General features: G+C 37.1%; 1 protein-coding gene across 1 annotated transcript in view; it reads right to left on the reverse strand.

Annotated features, from left to right (window-relative positions):
- Nucleotides 1-4,129: 4,129 nt before the first annotated feature.
- The window catches only part of ZW10 (zw10 kinetochore protein), a 57,040-nt gene continuing 39,448 nt past the window's right edge, over nucleotides 4,130-21,721 (reverse strand). Inside the window, exons 7-15 of the mRNA XM_011977063.1 lie at nucleotides 19,171-19,340; nucleotides 18,446-18,628; nucleotides 14,785-15,023; nucleotides 12,672-12,743; nucleotides 10,172-10,341; nucleotides 9,211-9,341; nucleotides 8,527-8,658; nucleotides 7,566-7,768; nucleotides 4,130-4,755 (exon numbers count right to left, since the gene is read on the reverse strand). Of these exons, the coding sequence (XP_011832453.1) occupies nucleotides 4,635-4,755; nucleotides 7,566-7,768; nucleotides 8,527-8,658; nucleotides 9,211-9,341; nucleotides 10,172-10,341; nucleotides 12,672-12,743; nucleotides 14,785-15,023; nucleotides 18,446-18,628; nucleotides 19,171-19,340 (1,421 nt within the window). The 3' untranslated portion in view covers nucleotides 4,130-4,634. The remainder of the gene's footprint in view (nucleotides 4,756-7,565; nucleotides 7,769-8,526; nucleotides 8,659-9,210; nucleotides 9,342-10,171; nucleotides 10,342-12,671; nucleotides 12,744-14,784; nucleotides 15,024-18,445; nucleotides 18,629-19,170; nucleotides 19,341-21,721) is intronic.

Consider the following 21,721-nt stretch of genomic DNA (forward strand, 5'->3'; position numbering starts at 1 on the left):
AAATACTGAATGTTCAGGGAATGGGAGTGGAGTGGAGATACTAGGATGAGCCTGAGTGGAGAAGTGCGGCTGGGGGCAAGAGGAGGAAGGAAGACAGCTCCTGGGAGCAGAGGCAAGGGGGAATGGCAAGAGCTGAAGGAAGGATGCCACAAGAGAAAACTGCACAAGAAACAACATTCAGACTATGGAATCAGTCCTGAGTTTCAAATACACTGCCTGGCCCTTGCTTCAACAATCCACTGTGTTTGTGGGTTCAGGGGAAGGGAGGCAGGATGGGCACGATGAAGCATGACTGGCCACGTGATAATAATTGTGTAAGCTGAGTAATGGGTATACGGGTTCACCATACTATTCTACTTTTATGTTTTCATTTTTTAGTGTGTGTGTTTTTTTCCCCTAAGCTACTAAGGGTTTACCATTTAACTTGGGGTTTAAAAAAAACAAACAAACATAAATTCTGTTCTATAAGACCTGACACAATCTTGCCCCTCTCTTCCTGTTACTGCTCTAGCATCCTTGTTGCCTACCTGCTCCCTCACTCTCCGCTATTCCCTGAGCTCACCAGACATGTTCCTCTCACCGCAGGCTTTGCAAGAGTTGGTCTCTCTCCCTAGCATTGACTCCGCTCAGACATCCACACAGCTTACTCACCTTCTTAAGGAGATGCACTCTGCCCCGCCTATGGAGAACTGCAGCTCGCCCCTCTGCTCCACCTTCTCCGGAACTCCTAATCCTCATCACCCTATGTTTACTTTTTCCTAACACTTATCATCTTCAAACATATATATATATATATATATATATATATATATATATATATATATTTCATGCTTATTATCTTTCATCACTGGAATTACCAGAGGGACAGGAAATTTTTGTTTTGAGGTTTTTTTTTTTTTTTTGGTTGTAGTTCAGTGACTAGAATGCCTGGCACCCAATAAATTTAAGTAGAATGAATGTAGAAAGTTTAAGAACTACTCAGAAGCCTGTGGCAAGGGAGGGTGTAGGTGTCTTTGGCCTTGTCTTCTTTAATAGCTAGAGTAGCTAAGACCCAACTACTCCCACCCTACTCTTCTGTGCTAAACAAAAAAACTAGGGCACCCAATTTCTGAAGAGGAGTGAAAAACTTATACATAGCTCATCTGAATTATTGCCCTCCTCCCCAGCTTCTAGGCAGAGATTTCATAACTTGATTTTGAGACATCTAAGGCTATTTCCAGCTATAGCTTGTGATATCACAAAATTCTTAACCAAGCTCTTCATGATAAAGTGAGAAATTTCTGTCTAAATTATAAAATAATTGGAAAACTTCTCAAAACCAGGGCTGTGTAGTTTTTCGGAAATTTTAGGCTTTGGCAAAATGCATATTTTTAAGAGAAAGTTATCACATAACAAATGTTTAAAATTGGTTTTGTGATTTTGTGATTAGGAAGAATGTAGGCATCAAAACCCAATTTAGAACTACCTGGTGCCAAGACTTTTTGTACATGAGACAATTTCCAATAGGCTTATCCCTCCCTGCATTGACAGCTATGTCCCATGGCTAAGAAGTTACTCCTACATATCTCCACAAACCAGCTATGGAGTTGAACAAATTACCTTCTTGAGCCGGTTTTCTTACGACACAAAATATCCTGTGTGTGTGTGTTTGTGCGCGCACGCACACGTCCTCACATATTTGTGAGTACCATTCTACTTTCAGAAGATGGACAAAATCTTGTGAAATCAGATAAACAATCAAATAAAACCCACCCCAAAAAAGCTAGGAATCATTGCCTTAAGTGATAGCATAAGTATTTGCAAGCATGAGAAAGGGATTGTCCAAAACTCCTTTAATGGTGTTGTTAATGAGAGAAAATACTATTTGATCTATCCACAAGTGATTGCTGAGCAATGTGCTGCAGCATATAGTACAGATGCTGTTCAGAGTACGGATGACCTTTCCAGAACTGACCAAGGTCAGAATATAAACTCAGGGTAAAATGGTCAGGTTTCTCTGGCTTGCATTTCCACAGATGAGGTCTAGATGCCTTGTGAGGCTCCCAGGCTGAGGTAAGAGTGCCATCTGGAGGATCTCCATTTCAGAGAGAAATGTGTTTGCAAAACTGACTGTAAAACAGGTCACCAAGTCAGGATCCACATAGAAACAGGAACCATTAGCAAATAATTGCATGAACTTATGCTGTTTGCACACTTGCCTTTTTAATAAAACCTTTCCTTTGGGAAACTTTTCTTGAATTTCATCTCTCAAAGTCATTTGTATAGTTCTTGTTGCTCTTTAGGAAGGAGGTCTCTTCTATTTGGCCCATAGATCCACTGAGTCAAGCCTCTTACAGTTCTCCTTCTCCCATAATCTACACACTTTTCCTAAAAAAAGGTTTGATTCCAGGTGGTACAGGTACCCTCAAGATCCCAAGAAACTCTCAGGCTCCCCATCAGAACAGGTACCCTCAAGGGTCATGGAACAGTTGCCATGCCAACTTCCACATGCTCAATTAGATGATTCATCTCTAACCAGAATGAACATGCACTTAATCATCAGCTATCAATAGCCTTGACCAGGGAAGACGATAGAGTCTGCCTACTCTATGTGCCATAATACATCACTTTTAATGGCAAAAATTGCAGTTACTTTTGCACCAACCTAATATATTCATTAGGTGAAACAGTCCCGAGGGACTGCATCTGCTTAGGCTAAGAGCTGCAATGCAGTTTTCTGTGTTACTGTGAGGAAGAAGTGAAAGGCATGCTTTTCAGTTACAAGAGATCCTACCTCCAAATTACTGTACCTGTCAGGAATAGCTTCTATGAAGAAAAGAAATCTGCCGTTCTGTGTAATCGCCCTGTGATGCCTTTATTTCAGTTCTGCCCTTAGTTCCCCATTCTCTCAATTGTTGAGAAAAGTAATGCTAGCTGAAATTACATGAATTTTCAAAAATGGGTATTTTCTTCACCTGTGAAAATGTGCCCTTCCTCCTCTCTTAGAAAGCCAACTTCTTTGTTCCTCCAAAAAACAAAGCTGATTCAGACAATTCTTTTTTCTGCGTTCTCATAGTAGGACATGCAGAATATAGATAAATGGCTTGTTAACCACAGATGAATTCTTTCACAAAAAGAAAACCAGTCTTCTTTCTTAATAGTCCTTGTATGACCCTTAAATAGGAAAAAGAAAGACTAGGCAACCAGAATGACATGATTAAAGGGGCTGAGCCAGAACTAAGAAAAAGGTTAAGGGCAGGAGGAAAAACAGTTTGTTCCACGTCTGCAAGGAATTGGAGGACCATCTGCCCGCAAGGCTGAGGATTAAGGAAGCACACCCACTGGATTAGCAATTTTTTTTTTTGGAGACAGGGTCTCACTCTGTCGCCCAGGCTGGAGTGCAGTGGTGCAATCACGGCTTGCTGCAACCTCCACCCTCCCAGGTTCAAGCAATTCCTCTGCATGAGCCTCCCAAGTGTCTGGGACTACAGATGCCCACCACCATGCCTGGCTAATTTTCGTACTTTCAGTAGAGATGGGGTTTCACTATGTTGGCCAGGTTTGTATTAGCAACTTTCTTCAGACAGCACCAACTCAAAAGAACCTAAAGGTCATACCCCTTATCCTCTTTTCAGGACAGGAAACTATATTTCAGTAGGAAGAGATACAATTCAGAGTCCTAGACAGGTCCAGAATAACCTTAATATATTCCTCCAATGGCTGCAAAGAGTTAAAAACACAAAAAGCTGAATTGAAGGCTTACCTATGTCCACCAAACAAAGGATTAGGCTATGAAGACCAGAGTCAGCATGTCATGGCACACACATTCCAGAGGAACATTGGCAATTTAAGACCTTTGCCATCTGACAAGATAAAGAAACAGTGTTGAGAAGGAAGAAAAGTCCAACCAAGAAAATAAAATTTAGTTGAAATAGCAAAAAAGTGCCAAAAATGTATGCTTAAAGAAAGTCCTAGGAGTTCCAAGAATTCTGAAAAATTATCAGGTAGTGTTCTGATGAATGAAGATGACCAGTCAGTGAGTCCTGTGTGACGGTCATAAACCTCAATAAAAAGGATGGCATAGAACATAAGAAATCTTGTTGGTCTCTTTTGTCAAAGCTCCCATGTTATTAAAGACACTCACCCTTAATTGTAAAAAGCATTATTTATTGGAAAGAAATATTACAGGAAGTCTCCTTAATTCCTGCAAGGCCAAATATGGTGTCAATTCTTCCCTTCCCTCCCCCTACACCCCTAAAATATCACCCATTTGCTCAGAAATTCTCTACCCCGACTCCTGGAATCTCCCGATTCCTTAGTCCAAAGCCAAGGCCTGCATTTACAATGTATATGTTCCCAGAGGGCTCTGGAAGCAGCATGAAATAATGCTGCCTGACAGTTTGTTAGCTAATCAAAGGAAGATGGCTAGAAAGTCAATGAATTGAGGTGCTTTACTTGACAATTTATCTTAATAAACAGTTCTTAAACAAAGCCTCATACAGGCCAGAAGGTAAGACGTTCTTCTGTAAAGTCAAACTTCCATGATGTACTGGTTCACCAAAACCAATGGGCAATTCAAAGAAGTCTTTAAGGGAGTAATTATGCCAAGGGAAGAATCCACATATTCAAGACATAGCTTTCTTAAGAAGATGGAGCTATTTAATTTTAGCAAGGGCAGCTGCTCTTCTTTCTGTGTTCTGAAACAAGGCACGAATTAAAGCTTTTACTTCACTGGAAGAGAAAGCAGCTGCCAGGGGTCCTTTTCCATCTGCCCACCTGCAAAACAGAAGATAGAGTTTCATTTCCTATTAGGTCTCGGAAGTATAAGCAAGACTTAAAAATTGCCTATTTGATCCACATGCTTATTTGCTTGAAACAGAAATAAAACAAATTCTGGGCATCCTTCCTCTTCTTTGTAGAACTACCCCACAATGTCTTTGACCTCTTTGCTCACCCACTACAACTGGTATCAGCACAGCCAGATGAAAAGACCAAGTGAAGAGTATGAGACTGTTCTCCCTTATTCTATACCAAGTCCTCTTTGAACTAATAATTATGACCATACTCTCACGCCTTAGGCTCTGTAACTGTATTACAAAGTAAGCCACAGGCAACCAATTTTAACTGACAAAGGACTAGTGTAAAAATATATAAAGAAGTCCCATGAATCAATAGTGAAACCACAAACAACCTATTAGAATAAAGGGCAAAAAATATGAACAGGCATTACATAATAGAAGAAACATGAATGACCAATGAAAACGTGCTCAACATCATTAGAATTTACGGAAATGCAAATTAAAATGACAATAACCTATCATTGTATGCCAATTAGATCAGCTGAAATTTTCCAGTCTGGTAATTCCAAATACTGGTGAAAATGAGACTAAATAGGACAAATAAACTATGAAATATTTGTACAGTGGAATGACACAGTGGTGAAAATGAACTGCAGCTACATATACCATCAAGAATGGATTTCAGGCCAGGCGCGGTGGCTCACGCCTGTAATTCCAACACTTTGGGAGGCCGAGGCAGGTAGATCACATGAGGTCAGGAGTTCAAGACCAGCCTAGACAACATGGTGAAACCCCATCTCTACTGAAAATACAAAAATTAGCCGGGTGTGGTGATGGGCACCTTTAATCCCAGCTACTCGGGAGGCTGAGGCAGGAGAATTGCTGGAGCCTGGGAGGCAGAGGTTGCAGTGAGCCGATATCACACCACTGCACTCCAGCCTGGGTGACAGAGTGAGACTCCATCTCAAAAAAAAAGAATAAATTTCAAAAACAATAATAATATTGAACAAAAGAAGTAAGTTACAGATGATTCTACTTATACCAAGTTCAAAAAAAGGCAAGTCTAAACTTTATATTATTTAGGAATACATGTAAATGTGGTAAAACTATAAAGAAAGGCAAGGAAATAAATAGCATAAAAGTCAAGATAGTAGTTACCCCTCATGGAGAGCATTTGGAGAAGGGTATACATGGATTTTCAAAATACGGGTATTATTTTTCTTCAGTTGGGTAACAGGTACATGAAATTTATTCTTTTTCTTTACATTGTAAATATAGAGTATATCTACTGTATTCCTTCATATGTATATTTTACAACTTTAGCCTTATATTTACAGAAATCTCTGGGGAAAAAAAATTTCCTAGGCAGTAAAAAGAAGTTGAGTTATACTGTTATAATTTTTCTTATAACAAGGAATTAATGATCATTCTTAGACTGCAAGAAGGCCCTTTAACACATAGAAAAATTCTTATCTACTGCCCACTGGAGCCTACTACTTAAAAGCATCTTTGTTACCCACTAAGGACTTGTAAATAATAAATGAATAAATCTAAACTTTCTATGAAATGTGATTGGAGGTATTCTGACGTGATTTTTTTTTTCAAGTAGAGATCTTGTTTACATTGTACGAATGACTAATATTTGCAGCAAACAACTCAGACACATCTAGGATGACTGGTCCAATATAACCAGACATCTGTAGTAAACCAAGCTAAAGCAGACAGACAAGTACCTACAGGGATGGAGATGACCTTAAGGCCTCTACAGAGAGTCCTCTATGTAAGGTATACATACCAACCAATAATCTACCAAGACAATATGAAAGCATCCATGAATGCGTAACCGACCCGCATCTATTCTGTTTTGTGCGATGGCCTCTGCACACTATGATATGATATAGCATACACTCACTGGGCACAGCAACATTAACTGATGGTGTTGAGAGAAAACATCATCTACTACATTTAAGAAAGGATGAATCTCTACTAGGTACATGGTCCTTAACCTTTAAAACTACTGCACTCCCTGCAGAAAGACTGCGATCAAACAGTAGTTTGATGCTCAGTATTTCAGACAGATCAAAGTCACTTCTCTGTTAATATATTAAAGTAATTCTGAAAATTCATCCAGGCTGGCTGCAGTGGCTCATTCCTGTAATCCCAGCATTTTGGGAGGCCAGGAGTTTGAGACCAGCCTGGGCAACATAGAGAAACCTCATCTGTAAAACAAAACAAAAGAAAACAAATCAAATCAAATAAATAATAAATAATAAAATGATAAAATAAAATAAATTAGCCAGGTGTGATGGTAGGCACCTGTAATCCCAGCTACTCAGGAGGCTGAGGTGGGAGAATCCCTTAAGCCCACGAGTTTGAGTCTGCAGTAAGCAATGATTGAGCCACTGCACTCCAACCTGGGTGACAGAGTAAGACCATGTCTCAAAAAAAAAAAAGCATCCACTGTTCCTTAAAGTGAGCAACAATTTCCATCCAGATGTCAGAAGGCTGTAATTCTTATAGTTGCCAGATCATTTGTACAGCATGCCAAAACCACATATTCAAGACCAAAATAATATGGATAAGAAGTTGTTATGTTATCAAATATGGGAAAGTGGTAATGAGATCTGCACTATGATAGATCATGAAAAGGCCCCAGCTACTCCTACTCATTATGAAAGTCTTTCATGAGTAACATCAGCAAACAGGGAAAAGCCCTGCTATCAAGGGCACTATTACTCTTTTGTAGCTATGGAGAGTTATATGCCTCTATAGAACGGTTACACATACCGATCCCCAATTTCTTGCAAGCTGGCTTGTAGCATCATCATCAATTCCTTGAATGGCATCCATTTTGGCACATAGACTGGAACCTCTTCTTGATATTTCTTGTTCTTGCTTTCTTCAGATAAAGGTGCAAATACTTGGGGTCCTTCATCCATCACTGTTTTGCATAAGGAATATAATCTATCGCCATCTTCAGTAGATATGTCCTGGTTTTGCATAGAGGAAAGACAATAGAACAGAATTGGGCCAGCTCAGAAGTGGGGAAAGGGCAGCAGATCTTTGATGCGTGCTGTCCAGGTGGGTTGGCTACAACAATGTTTTCCAACCAATTTAGCACAACTTACTAGACACTACTTTTCATCAGCTCTCTGACAATACTTTTATATAAGAATGACACAAAATATGTTTCAACAGATTGTCAGTAATTTAGTTTGCCTGCATGAAAGAGCCCGTTTCTCCAATAGAATGTCGCACAGCTTGTTGCAAAGCAGTGGATGTGATTACAAATAAGGATTTAGTCAATCTATGATTTAGAGGCATCAGCTGGCCAAGTCCAGCCACTTTTCCTGAAGAATCACATGTAAAATTTAAACTGCAACAGTGTGTTGGAAAAATGGAACCTGCACAAGACTGCATTCACTTTACTAAATCAAATTATTGAGTTTACTTGCAAATTAAATGACTTTACACTATGCAATGCATCTCAGGACCACTACCCAGTTTCTAACTTCCTCATTCATAATCAAGATGGTATGTTGACAAACAGTTAAATCCTACTTTCGTATAAAAGAGATTAACCAGTTTCTAGTAAAATAGAAATAAAACAAAACTGAAAGACAAAAAATAACAGCATGAGTTAGACATGAAAACATGAACAGTTTCTTCAACATCACTTTCTCAGCAAAGTCACAATCTGGGACATGAATTGCATCTCAAGGCTGGGGTAGCATCTAATGGCCCTTACCTCTAGGGCAGTAATTTTGCCAATGATCTCAGAAACTGCTGTATTGAGTAAAGTCCCCATAGCTTTGCAATATATATTCACTGGCAGGACATCCTGCCACACAATTCCAAGTCTCTTTAGTTGGTGCAGTACCTGTAGAAGAATACAGCTATTTACGTGGAAGAAAGATTATTGTGACTCATATTTTCCAGATTTACATTTATCATTTGTGAGTTTATAGCGAAAGTGGCATTATGCCAAAATGAGGTAAAGTAACTAAGGATATATGCTTCTTGAACATTTAACCATAGTGATATCCCTGGTAGATGAAAAGCAGATTCATCAACCTGAGGATAGGAAAACTGCAGCAAAAAGATAAATCACTTAAGAAAGCGGAGCATTAAGATAAAAGCCAATATTTAAAATTCCCAAATCTAAGTTCAGGAAACAACTACGTGCTACAACAGACTTTCTAGGTAACTAGTTGCAATTATTGAGTCAATGAAAGGATAGTTTCCTGTTGTCTTGGTGGGAGAGGGGAAGAAAAAGTTCTTAAACATGACTGTAAAAGGTATCTAGATTTTCCAAAGGTGGGGGTGCAGGGAATCAACTGAGTACTTGTTACATATTGTTTTCTGCTTTAAAAAAAAAAAAAAGGCATCTAAGGATAGAATACAAATTTCAGTGCTAGCAAGAGCCTCCTACCTGCCGGACTGCTTTACTTGCTACAGAATAATTCTCTTCATCGTCCATATTTGAAAAGTTCCTAGCACTTGATAATCTTTCCAGAAGTTCACCTTTCTGTGCCCGCATTTGGGCCAAAAAGCATTCTGTCCCTGTGATGGAAAAACAGAATAAAAAATTTTAAAAGCTGTTCAATTACACACTGGAAAACCAGGATAGACAAGAGATGCATAAACCACGTATCTGTTCTGCCTATATAAAAATAATTGCTAGATAATATCATAAAGCTGCCCTAAAGCTACTAGAAACAATCACCTTGAATACATTAGCCCGTTTCTCAAACCCAACCTCCAGATAATAAGTCTTTTCCAGTAATTTGCTTAGAGCCAGAGTCAGCTAAGAAAAATTACTATAGAAAAAAGAACTACATCATATTCTGATATATCTACACCACCTAAGGGAAAAGTCAAGAACTGAAAAACTAAGTGAACCATATAGATTCTCTACCATGATCAACATATTGATTTACTCCACATTTCATTTCTTTTGCCTTTTAGTAATCCCAAGTAAAACTAAGGGAGGTGTAAGATGGGGGAGCTGTCTTGGGGTTTTGCAAAAGAAACTAGCACTGACATTGGTGAGCTCTTACCAACAATATAAACAGAATTGTCACAATATAAATCCTATTATGTGTCATTCTAATGACATAATCCTGATCTGGCAAATTCAATGCACACTAGCACTGCAGTATGGAACTCTAACATACCATGAAATCATCTTACAAAAAAGTAAAAGTCTCCCACAAAGACTACACTCACCTTATACAATTAAATAACTGGAAACACTTGCAGATTAAATGCCCTCCCACTTTCCGATACAGCTCAGGACCACCATTCTAATTATTTCATTCAAAAACTACAAAGATACTATGTTGACAAGCTGCATAATCCATATGCTTTCCTACATTTAAGGTATCAGTTACCAAGTCTCCTGAAGCCAGGTACAAGATCCACAAAAGTAGCAGTGCCATCACAAAGAATGGGGGCAAGACGCAATCTGAACTGATGCCCGAGGGTCAACAAGTGGTGAGCAATGTACATACAGTTGTTGTGATGAATAGCGGCCAACTGGGGAAGTTTTTGAAGGTTCTCCCTAGGCCAGAAGGAGAGGCAGACAAACAAAGAAACCACCTGTTACTGAAGCTGGGGTTGATGAAACTCACAACTTCTCTAATGTATTTCTAGGCTTTAATAACTGTCTAGTTTCTAAATGCTACACATAACAAGATACAATCTCATCACTCCCACTCCTAGAGGGAGGCTGTTCTGCCTGAATGGGATCTTATCCTATAAAACTATCCTGGTGATTAACAAAAAAGAAAGATTAAGGGAGTCAAGATGTTTGCCTGAGTCAATGTTTTGCACTGAAAACCTAGCAGAGCTATGTATAATAATATCCTTGAAGTTTTACACGGATACATCTATGGAAATACAGGTTTACTTCACCTTTCTCCGAATTCCTACTTCATTTATATAATGAACTGTTCAATTATTTTCTAATTCACTAGTTTTCAAAAACTAAAGATTAAGAGTCATTTGGGAATTTTAAAAATATATAGATGTTTAGACTTTACCCCAAATTAAATCACAAGCTCTAAGAGTGAAATCACAGCATTTATGCTTTAAAATTTTCCCAGGTGATTTTAATTTTCATCCAGGATTGAAAATCACTGCCTTAATTCTTCTACACATATTAGTCTTATCTACCCAGCTTGGGAAGAAATCTTATCTTATATTTCTGCTATCTACCCACTAACAGTCATTCAATTAACAGTTTCTAGTTTGCTAACTCAATATAAAACTAGGATATACAACTCAGAAGCCAACAATCAAGATAGTCCTTATTTCAGGCTACACATCAGAATCACCTGTGGGGCTTAAAAACAAAAACAACAATGCCTGGGTCTTACATCAGTCATAAATCAAAAGCTCTAGGAAGAGGGTAAATATGTATATTTTTAAAGCTCCATAAGTTATTCTAAAATACTGCCAAAGCTTGGCCGGTACAGTGGCTCACAACTGTAATACCAGCATTCTGAGAGGCCAAGGCAGGAGGATCACTTGAGCCAAGGAGTTCAAGACCAGCCTGCCCAACATATACAGACCCCATCTTTACAAAAATAATAAATAATATTAGACAGTGTGGTGGTGTGTGCCTGCGGTCCCAACTAGTTGGGAGGCTAAGATGGGAAGATCGCCTGAGCCCAGTAGGTTGAGGCTGCAGTGAGCTATGATTGCACCAGTGCACTCCAGCCTAGGCAACAGAGTTAGACTCTGTCTCAAAATATGAAATTAAATGAACGGAATGGAACTGAAATGAAATGACATAAAATAAAATACTGCCAAAGCTGAGAACCATTATCTAAGGACAGTGGTTCTCAAAATGTGGTCCCCTGACAGGCAACATCAGTATCACCTGGAAATCTGCTAAAATTCCAAGCCCCACTCCAGACCTACTGAATCAGAAACCTTGGGCACGGATCGAGCACTCTGTGTTTTAACAAGACTTCCAGGTGATTCTGACGCACACTAAAGTTCTGATGTTACACAAAGGAGGAAGAGAGGCAAATCTAACTCCACAACAGTGTGAAAAATGTTTCCGAGTCACGAAATGTCTAAGCCAACTGTCTATGAATCCCCAAGGACAAGGCTGTCAGCTAATGCAAATATGTTTTCTCTTTACTTTTGCTTAAGTAAAAAATGAAGCAAGAATGTTAAACCACAGTAAAGAGAATACAAATAAAACCAATAAGGTTCACAATAAGCTTTTATAATAAAAACAGGTGAGCCTAGTTAAAAACATCCCAATAATTCAAAAATCTGAACTAAAAAATACTTTAAATAGTAAACAGCTTTTGGGGTTTTTTTTGTTTGGTTGGTTTTTGTTTTAATTAGAGACGAGTGTCTCACTATGTTGCTCAGGCTAGTCTCGAACTTCTGGCCTCAAACAATCCTCCCACCTCTGCCTTCCAAAGTGCTGGGATTACAAGTGTGAGCCACTGTGCCTGGCTGATTCTCATCTTTGAAATTCAGAGTTCTTGGCTAAGCAATAGCTTTGTTGACATGTTATCAAAAATATTTATGAAAAACATCTAAACATTTTAATTCAAATAATAAAACTGAACTAGAGGCTTAGTGTTAAGTAAAACAGTTCTGAAAATGCTTAGCATCAAAACAAGGTAGTTCTTTTGAGTTTTAAAATGTGCATCACTAACTACACTGCAAGATTATAAAATCCTAATTAATTTAGTAATAAATGACCAAATCCTTTAAATATGCGTCTTAAAATTATTTACTGCATTTTAGTATGAATGTTAGTAATCAAAATGTCTTTAGTGGGAATATAAAATTATTTGTTTTAACTTAACTTACACATCTTAGACATACAAATATTATATAGAAATGAGATACAGTGGTACTTACTTGTGATATGTTGGTACAACATCATGGAACAAATGGAAGATATTCCTCACTGAGTAGAAAAGTTGAACAGCACTAAAAAGAAAACAGACTTAACAGAAATGCCTAAGAATACACTAAAAATAAGAAAAAAATAAAACTAAGTGCATCTTCAGTGAGAGTCATAAGCTAAAACTACAGTTGCAGAGAACACCTGCTTTGGTTGCTGGAAAACACCATTAATCTAGATGGAAATATAGTCTCAACCAGTATTTACTAACCAGACTACAATTCTAAACACCTGGATCCACTAATAATTGTAAGAAGAGCAGCATTCAACCCAAAGCCTCTTTTCTATTTATCAATTTCTGTTCTGCCAGTACCCAGAGTATCCCTTCAGTAACAAATGGAGCTAAGCCTCAAGCAAATGTCATCTACTCACTGATACACTCTGCAAAGGGCAAGGTATCAATAAAAGCACTCACTTGGTTCTTTTAGAATCAGTCTGACTTTCAGCTTTCACCTTTTCTCCTTCTTTCCTCAATGCAAGGAGGTGAATCAACATTTCTAGGATAGAATCTAGCCCTCAAGATATTTTGCCCTTTAAATCTAGCCTTAAAACACCTACAGATTATTATTAAAATGCACTTTTAAAAGGCAAACATAAGATTTGTGTAGCTTACCTCTACATAAGAATATCTTAAGCTATGTACCTTAAAAGCTTACAGGGATTTTATAAATATTTAGGAAAATAAGTCACACCCAAAAACCCTGTTACTATTTGATTATTATAATACCTGATTAAATTATTTCATTTTTGTGCAGAAGCTGCTGTTTGAGTTTGATAATGAAAAAGGGGGTTGTTGTACTGTAGCTGTGGTTTTGTTTGTCCTGTTAAAAACTATTACTTTTAATGGAAAGAATGTCCATAGATAGTCAGTATACAAATACTATTTGGTGTCTTGTGTTCTCAAAAAGTTTAAGAAATATTGCCCTGCATCTCTAACTTCTGGTCTGATATATTTCAGAAGAGTGCCACGTGAAGAAACTGTCCTATATTCATTTTGCCAACGGTCACTCCTATGTTCATTTTATTCCTTCTTACAATTAACTTTGAATGGACATGTGAATGTAATGATTCATTAAAGTCAGAGAAGTATCTTGGGAGACATGTTCTTTCTAAAGCAGAATAAAATAAAGAGGTTTGCTCGTATGTGAGATAAAAACTGAACTCTGGAAGTCCATCTAAAGATGCAATTTGATTGGGTCAAACCCCAACTGAAACTGTTTTCTTTATGAAGATAGGAAGAATGAAATTGTTAAGCACAGATTCAAACTAAAGAAGCTTTTATAAACCTGCGCTGCTATCAACTTGGTCCACGCTCTGCCATTTTCTTCTCAATTTAGTCTAGGAGTAGGGAAGAAGCTTATTAGACAAAAACAGATTCTGTATAAGATAATAGAATAGAACTTAAGGTAACGTGAATGCAATATAGATTAGAAGTCATCTTGAAAGAGTGAAGCCAGATCCTTGGCATGTTCCATTCTTTCCCTTCTACCTTCGGCTGCCTAACAAATTGTTATTGCTTTAAATATAAACATTTAAAACGTAAATTAATTAGGGACTGGGTTTCAAAAGGTAAAAAGAATGTTAGGCTAAAGAGCCCAAGGAAGCTGGAATAGAAGATATGACTATTACCCACTGCCACCACAATAATAAACATTTAAGTATTAATCATTTTCCAGGTAAGAGTCTAAGTTCTTTGCATGTGCTTTCTCGTATAATATCATTCAATTCAAATAAAAAGTAAAGTAAAAATTCAACAACAATTGAAGAGCTTTTGTTAAAAAGTGATTAACAATTTTTAATGTCAAAAAATCCATTTGTGCATCCATACAAGTGCACCTACTTCTTATACCTTGCTCATACATCTACACTATTGCAAATAAAAGTTAGAGATAGACACAAATCTGTGTGATGCACTGGGTTTTGTTTTGTTTTGATTTTTTCCAGAAAAAGCATTAACTTCTAGGATAAGAAAACCCAAAGAATTCCAGCTAATTTTCCTGATAAACATCTAGTTGGGTATGCATTTAACCAAGTCATTGCCATTTTCACACAACCCAGAATTTGTACCATTGATCACTACTGGTTGTTGCCTCTAGTAAAGTCTGATAGGCAAGTTCCATTAATTTCTTCACTGATTCACTGATCCGGCATGTGGGCAAGGAAAAGGAATGTTGGTCCAATGTATTTTCAGGCTCTAAATTCACCACTTCATTGTACTGAGTATTGGACACTTTCTGTACTTCCAGTTTGTTATCCTCATCAGGAGTGGGTAACTCCGGCACATTTATCTTAGAATCAGGAATAATCTAAGATTCAAACACAGAAATATAGAAAATATATTGTTTTCAGAATAATTCAAATATAAGCACATGGTGAAGAATAAGATACTGCTTGCTTTCATGGTACAGCTACGGCTCTACAGAGTAATTAGAAGATTTCAATAATTATGACAATATTTTAATGACTGCTGAATCCTAAATGAAAGCATGTCATAAGTGATAAACAATCCCCTTAATCCCCTTTACTGTGACATTCTTCTAAGTGTTCTTTTTGAGATAGGGTCTTGCTCTGTCACCCAGGCTGGAGTGCAGTGGCACAATCATAGCTCACTGTAGCCTCAACCTCCCCCGTAGCTGGGACTACAGGCACCACCACACCCAGCTAATTTACTTTTATTTTTAGTAGAGAAAAGGTCTTGCTATATGGCCCAGGCTGGTCTCGAACTCCTGGGCTCAATTCATTCTCCCTCCTCGGCTTCCCAAAGTGCTGGGATTACAGGCATGAGCAAACGCACCCGGCCCCAAGCATTCTTAATCTTGCCTGAAATAGCAAAGCTGTGCAACTAGCCTAAGATTTCAGCTAAATAAAAAGACCTTCAAAAATAATTTGTCTCATACTAGACTATTAGTATTACAGAGCAGCATAATTTGGAGTTCCATTGTCTAGATTCTTGAACAAATTATTTTGTACCAGGCACATGTGTTGGTTTAGTCTAAGAAATAACTCATTCAAACTAGCATATCCTCCCATTATAAAAAAAAAAAAAAAAAAAAAGCTTCAGCTTCAATCAAAAATTTCCTTTGTTGGGACTAAATGAAAGAACAGTAGGCTGTGAATGTGAAAACAGTAATATTTTTTACCCTAACTTTTAACAAAGTCATTTAACCTCTCTGGATCTCAATTTTCTCATTGTAAAATAAATAATATACTAATAATGGCTTTCGAAACTTGTTTCTCAAAGATGTTTCAGGGGTTAAAAAAAAAAAAAGATTAAGCATGTAGAGGCAGCAGGCTCCCTACTCCCACTGCAAGAGTAACAGCTTTGCACACACTGGACTTTGACAGAGATTTTCTGGCAGAAAAGGTTCAAAGTCTAATAAAACCATTTAAGTCAGTGGACTTGGCTTTCTAATCTGTAAAATGGTCTAATAATATCTACTTCAGAGAGCTGTTATGAAGTTTAAATGAGAATACAAATATCAGGGGCTGGGTGGTCAAAAACTATGGCTAAGATCAGAATGATGATGAAAAAATTTACTTACAGAGATGATTAAAAATGCTAATCTTTGTCTGAAAAATAGTGGGCCTGGATACATAAGACTCGAAAAAGTGACTTCATGAGGAGGGACAAAGGAAACTAAGATGGAAGAATGTTAGACCTAATAAGACGTCTCTTAAGACAAAATGTAAAAACCACACAACAACAAAAAACATAACTATAGATCTTTTGGGAAAACAGTTAGTACACATAGGGGAATAAAGAGAATTGAGAAAAAGACCATGAAAAGCAATTAAGTTGGAAATGTGTTTTAGAAAAGGGAAGAGGAGCTTTTTCAAAGTTGTGAAGTTTAGAAAATCTAATTCCAGGGCCTAAATGTCAAGAGAAAGAACCAGGCTGGAATCTAAAGCAGTGGTTCTCAATCAGGGACAGTTCTGTCTTCCAGGGGGCATTTGGCAATGTATGGGGAATATTTTAGCTTGTCACAACTGGAAGAGGTGCTACTGGAAACTAGGGAATAGAGGTCAGGATGCTGCTAAATAACCCATAGGACAGTCCCCCTCAGCAAAGAATTATCTGGTCCCAAATGTTAACACTGCCACTGCTGAGATATCCTGACCTAGAAGAAGCTACATTAGGACTTGAGTACTCAGGAAAAATGCAGTTTTACAAACTCTCAAAATTACTTGAGTAGGAAACTCAGATTATCTAGTTCTCTCACAGTACAGAAGAGGAAAATGAGGTTCAACGAGGTGAAAAGATTAAGCCCAGAGTCACAGAGCAATTCAGTAGTAATGCTGTTTACATCAAGGAGTTGTGAGATACATATGAATTCATTACCAAAGGTACTTAGTAAGCACATAAGCACTGAGTACATACTAGTAGTATGTACGTACCAGGTATTTTCTAAGTGCTGGAGATAAAACAATAAACAAAACAGTCAAAAAAAAAAAAAAACCCACAAAACTCTATCCTCATGGAGCTTACTTTCTAGAGGGAGAAACAATAAACAATTCTTATAAAATGTTGGTTGATGAAAAATAAAAAAAAGAAAAATACAGCAAGGAAGGGGTACAGGAAGGAAATAGGGGAGGTTATAAATTTTTTTAAGTGATCAGAAAGTACTTTTTAAAAAGCAAATCATATGATATGCAGTAAGAATATTCCATGCAGAGGTAACAGGTGGTTCAGAGATTCAGAAACCAAGTAGGCCTAGCACATTCAAGGAACAGAAGTAAGTCCAGGGTGCCTGCAGCACAGTGAAGGATGAATGCAATAGAAAATAGAGTCAGAGAGGCAATAGGAGGCAGATCAGATAAGGCCTTGTAGTCCACTGTAAGGCTACTGGGTCTTCTCTAAATAAGATGGGAAGCTACTGGACTTTCTGCAGAAGAGTGACATAATCAATTGATATTTATGTTAAAAGAAACCACAGCCCAGTTCTTGGTATTGAGTAGATTTCTGCTCCCTTAACAATCCACAATTACTTCAAAAAGTGTTAATATCTGTGCATTTCAAATGGCTAATTAAATATTTTGTTGAAGTGGACACAATAATAGGGTACCCCAAGGAAAATGGGACACAGCAAAAGAAGGGATGAAGAAGAAAAGCCTAGTTCCCTCAGTGATAGCAGAAAATGGCTGAAGTCTGCTGTTAAGGGATTGCCTCAATCTATGTTTTGCTTTATACCCAATTCAAAGTATATACATTATTTCATACATGTAAGAAATGAAGGAAAAAAAAAGGTTAAGAGTCCACTGCCTTTACAGGTAATTATTTATATCCTATCTTTTTATTTACCTGTTTTATTATTTTACCTTTAAAACTAGTCCTTCTATTCAAGTCAACATTTGTATAACAGGATATAATTTCTGGACATAATATAGCCCAAGTGTACCTGTCACAAAGTTGTGTCCTAAAACCTTCAGAAATAAAGATGAGAATAATCTACTATCTCACTTCAACAATAATAATCCATTACATGTATGTAGACTTTTTCCATTTTTACAAGGCTTTCATGTGCATTATCTTATCAGCACTTCACAATACCCAATGGAAGACGTAGAGATTAGGACCACTTTAACGGGGACAAAACCAATGTAAAAAAGATTAATAACTTGACTCAGCTCAACAACCATCATCCTCTTTTCCACTTTACTATATGCATCTCAAAATGAGTTGCTTTCTCATATACAAAGCTTCATATACAATGCAATATAACCCTGATACCTTCACAGTGTTATGAATTTCAGAGGTCATTAGATTTCTGGCTGCCACAATCACATCCTGGCACTTCTTGTTTGCAAAATGAGAATTGATGTTACGAGCATATTTCAGCAAATCTGTAGTATCTCCTTTTAAAAATCTCATTTCCTTTAGGGCATTTTCAAATTCTTCAGTGGATTGTATGATCTGAGATACACACAAAAAAAAGAAAAGAATCACATACATATATTTCATTACAATATTAGAATTTCAAATCCAATGTATAAAAAATAAGAACCAAGCTGTTCACTTAAGATTTAGAATGGACCATCAATTACTGGGTATAAAAATATACATATTTCCAGCCTTAAATTTATTAGAAAGAATATCTTCAATAGAAATGTCTGACTCTACTTGGTAAAAGTACAGTTAAAATAAATATACTTATTTTAGTACTCAAGGAAACACTAAAAAGAAGCAAAAAAGTAAAATGTCACACAATAGCTATTATAGCTAATGTAAGTATAAATGAATATAAAGAAAATATATTTAATAAGAAAACAAGCTTCTGCAGTTAAAGAGGTAGGAAGCCAGGAGAAAAACGAAGTTATATGGAATTTGTCTCTATTCCTTATTAACAATTTGCTTAAAGGTATAACTAAAGAACAAACTATCTCCAAGGAAAAACAAAAGACAGCAATAATAATCAACAGTGTCGTAAAACCTTCTATGCTATCGCGACTCTTTACCTCTTCATATTGCTGTAATTTGCTGCTATTTGTTGGAATAGAATAAACCAAACAGTTTTTGATGAGGCACTCAGACAAGTCCTCCCAGATCATGTCTCCAAGCATCTCAGCCAACGGGACAGTAGACGTTTTTTCATTTTCCAGGTCAGAGTCAAGTGACAGATCTGAATTTTTTTAAAAAAAAGAAGTTTTAAACAAGAAACCATTCGCAGTCCTGGAATATTCTTAGGTTTTCTAGAATTCTTTAATTTTAAGATGATGGGGAAGAAAACAGCACAGATAATTCTACAGCCTTCTCAACTGACTGCGTGGGACAAATCATGACACACAATTATTATTATTTTATTTTCACTGCTCAAATGAATTGTCTGTACTATATTACTGCCTGTACTCTGTAACAATGAGGTATTAAGCCATCTACATTATAATCATCTAGTGCTAAGCTGCTGATCTGATTTGACAAGCACGCAGAAGTTCTGCATTCTAACTTGAAACTAGTTTAGAATAAAATCTCACTTATTTAATAATGAATAAACATACTTTTTTCATCTATGCATAGAATCTGAGTGTTTGTACTTTATAGTAAAACATAACTAGTCTATAAAACAGAGTATTTCAATACCTCCTCTACAGTATATGTTATGGTGGTTTTTTCCAACACATATTGAGGATGATGTTTAGAACATCCTATTAATCAATTGAATAATAGTTAAGAACCAGTGGCCAATGTAGAAGGAAGAGGACTCATAAAAGAGACTAGCTGTTATGAACCTAGTTCTGATTCACAAAAGAAGACTTAGGGGATTAAGAGCCTTAGAAGAGCAGGGCACAGTGACAAAGCCATTCCGGAGGCTGAGCTGGGAGGACCACTTGAGCCTAGGAGTTCAAATCCAGCCTGGGCAACATAGCAAGATCAAGTCTCTTTAAACACAAACACACACACACACACCTGAGAAGAAAGTGAACATATTATCTCAAAGCCTTTAAGATACTTCACAACGTCTAAAGTCTAGTCTGCATTGTCCAATATGATAGCCACCAACCACATTTTGCTACTAAACACTTAAAATGTGGCTAGTGTGACTGAGAAATTCAACTTTTTAAAGTTTTGATTAATTGAAATTTAAGTTTGAAAACAGAAGCAGGGGTGTGTCCTTATAAAGGGGCAGCACAAAGGAGCCTTGTGGTTTTGGAACAGTTCTGTATCTTGACTGTAGTGGTGGTTACATGAATTTACACATATGAAAAAATTGCACAGAACTACACAAACACACACACGAACATGTAAAACTGGTGAAATCTAAATAAACTCAATGAATTGTACCAATGTTAATTTCCTGGTTTTGATATTGCACTATACTGCACTATATATTACTATATAATATTTAAGATGTTAACACTGTAGAAAATTGTGTGAAGGAGGCACAAGACCTCCCTGTAATTTTTGAATGGAAAAAAAATTTTAAAGCAGCAGGGTAAAATACCTTTCCATTAAACACAATTTCACTGTTTTGATAGAACTACATTTCACTGCAACCACTGCATCACATAAAATATTACTGTTGTATTGTCAAGCACTCAACAGGCACAAATGTCATTTCTAGTATTTCATATAATACATTGCCAAACCAGTCAGTGTCAACAGACTGATTCCATCATCATTTTTTCTCCAGACTGATCCTATCACAGTTTTCTTTCCTCTATGCCCTAGTATAACACTGTAATGTGTTTATTTGAATATTTTATGCATAGAGCACAAGTTATGGTGATACCTACATAAATGGTAATAGGTAGTTAAATTGAAATACTTATTTTAGTTATGATATTACTCTTTTTCTAGATTAAGAAAATATGTACAAATTTTAAAATTTAAAACAAAGCATACTATTGATACAGTCAAGTAAAGATGGAGAAGCTGGTAGTACCACTGAAAGAGGAAAGGTAAAAAAGACTAGAAGAAAGCATGTCACAAATTTCACAATCAATGGCAGCTGCAATTTGCTACAACAGGGTAAAACAAAAAAAGCTGCTTGCTTGTTGTATACAAAACTTTTTTTTTTTGAGATGAAGTTTCGCTCTTGTTGCCCAGGCTGGAGAGCAATGGCGCGATCTCGGCTCACTGCAACCTCCACCTCCCGGGTTCAAGCGATTCTCCTTCCTCAGCCTCCCAAGTAGCTAGGATTACAGGCACCCACCACCACGCCCAGCTCATTTTTGTATATTTAGTAGAGACAGGGTTTCACCATGTTGACCAGCCTGCTCCTGAACTTCTGACCTCAGGTGATCCACCTGCCTTGGCCTCCCAAAGTGCTGGGATTACAGGCGTGAGCCATCGCACCTGGCCACAAAACATTTTTTAAGACAATAAAGTGAACAATATTAAGGGACATTTTCAGCAAATACATTAGGAATTTGATGCTTCCTGTGGAAAAAGAATTGACAAAATTAGTCACCTGGAATCAGAATTAAATGTCCAATAAAAAGTGTGATTTTAACAGGACCTGAACTTCTAACTTTCAATAACTTGGATTCTTGTATTTAAAAAAAAAAA

The sequence above is a fragment of the Mandrillus leucophaeus genome, unplaced genomic scaffold (assembly GCF_000951045.1).
Source record: "Mandrillus leucophaeus isolate KB7577 unplaced genomic scaffold, Mleu.le_1.0 Scaffold172, whole genome shotgun sequence".
NCBI lineage: Eukaryota > Metazoa > Chordata > Mammalia > Primates > Cercopithecidae > Mandrillus > Mandrillus leucophaeus.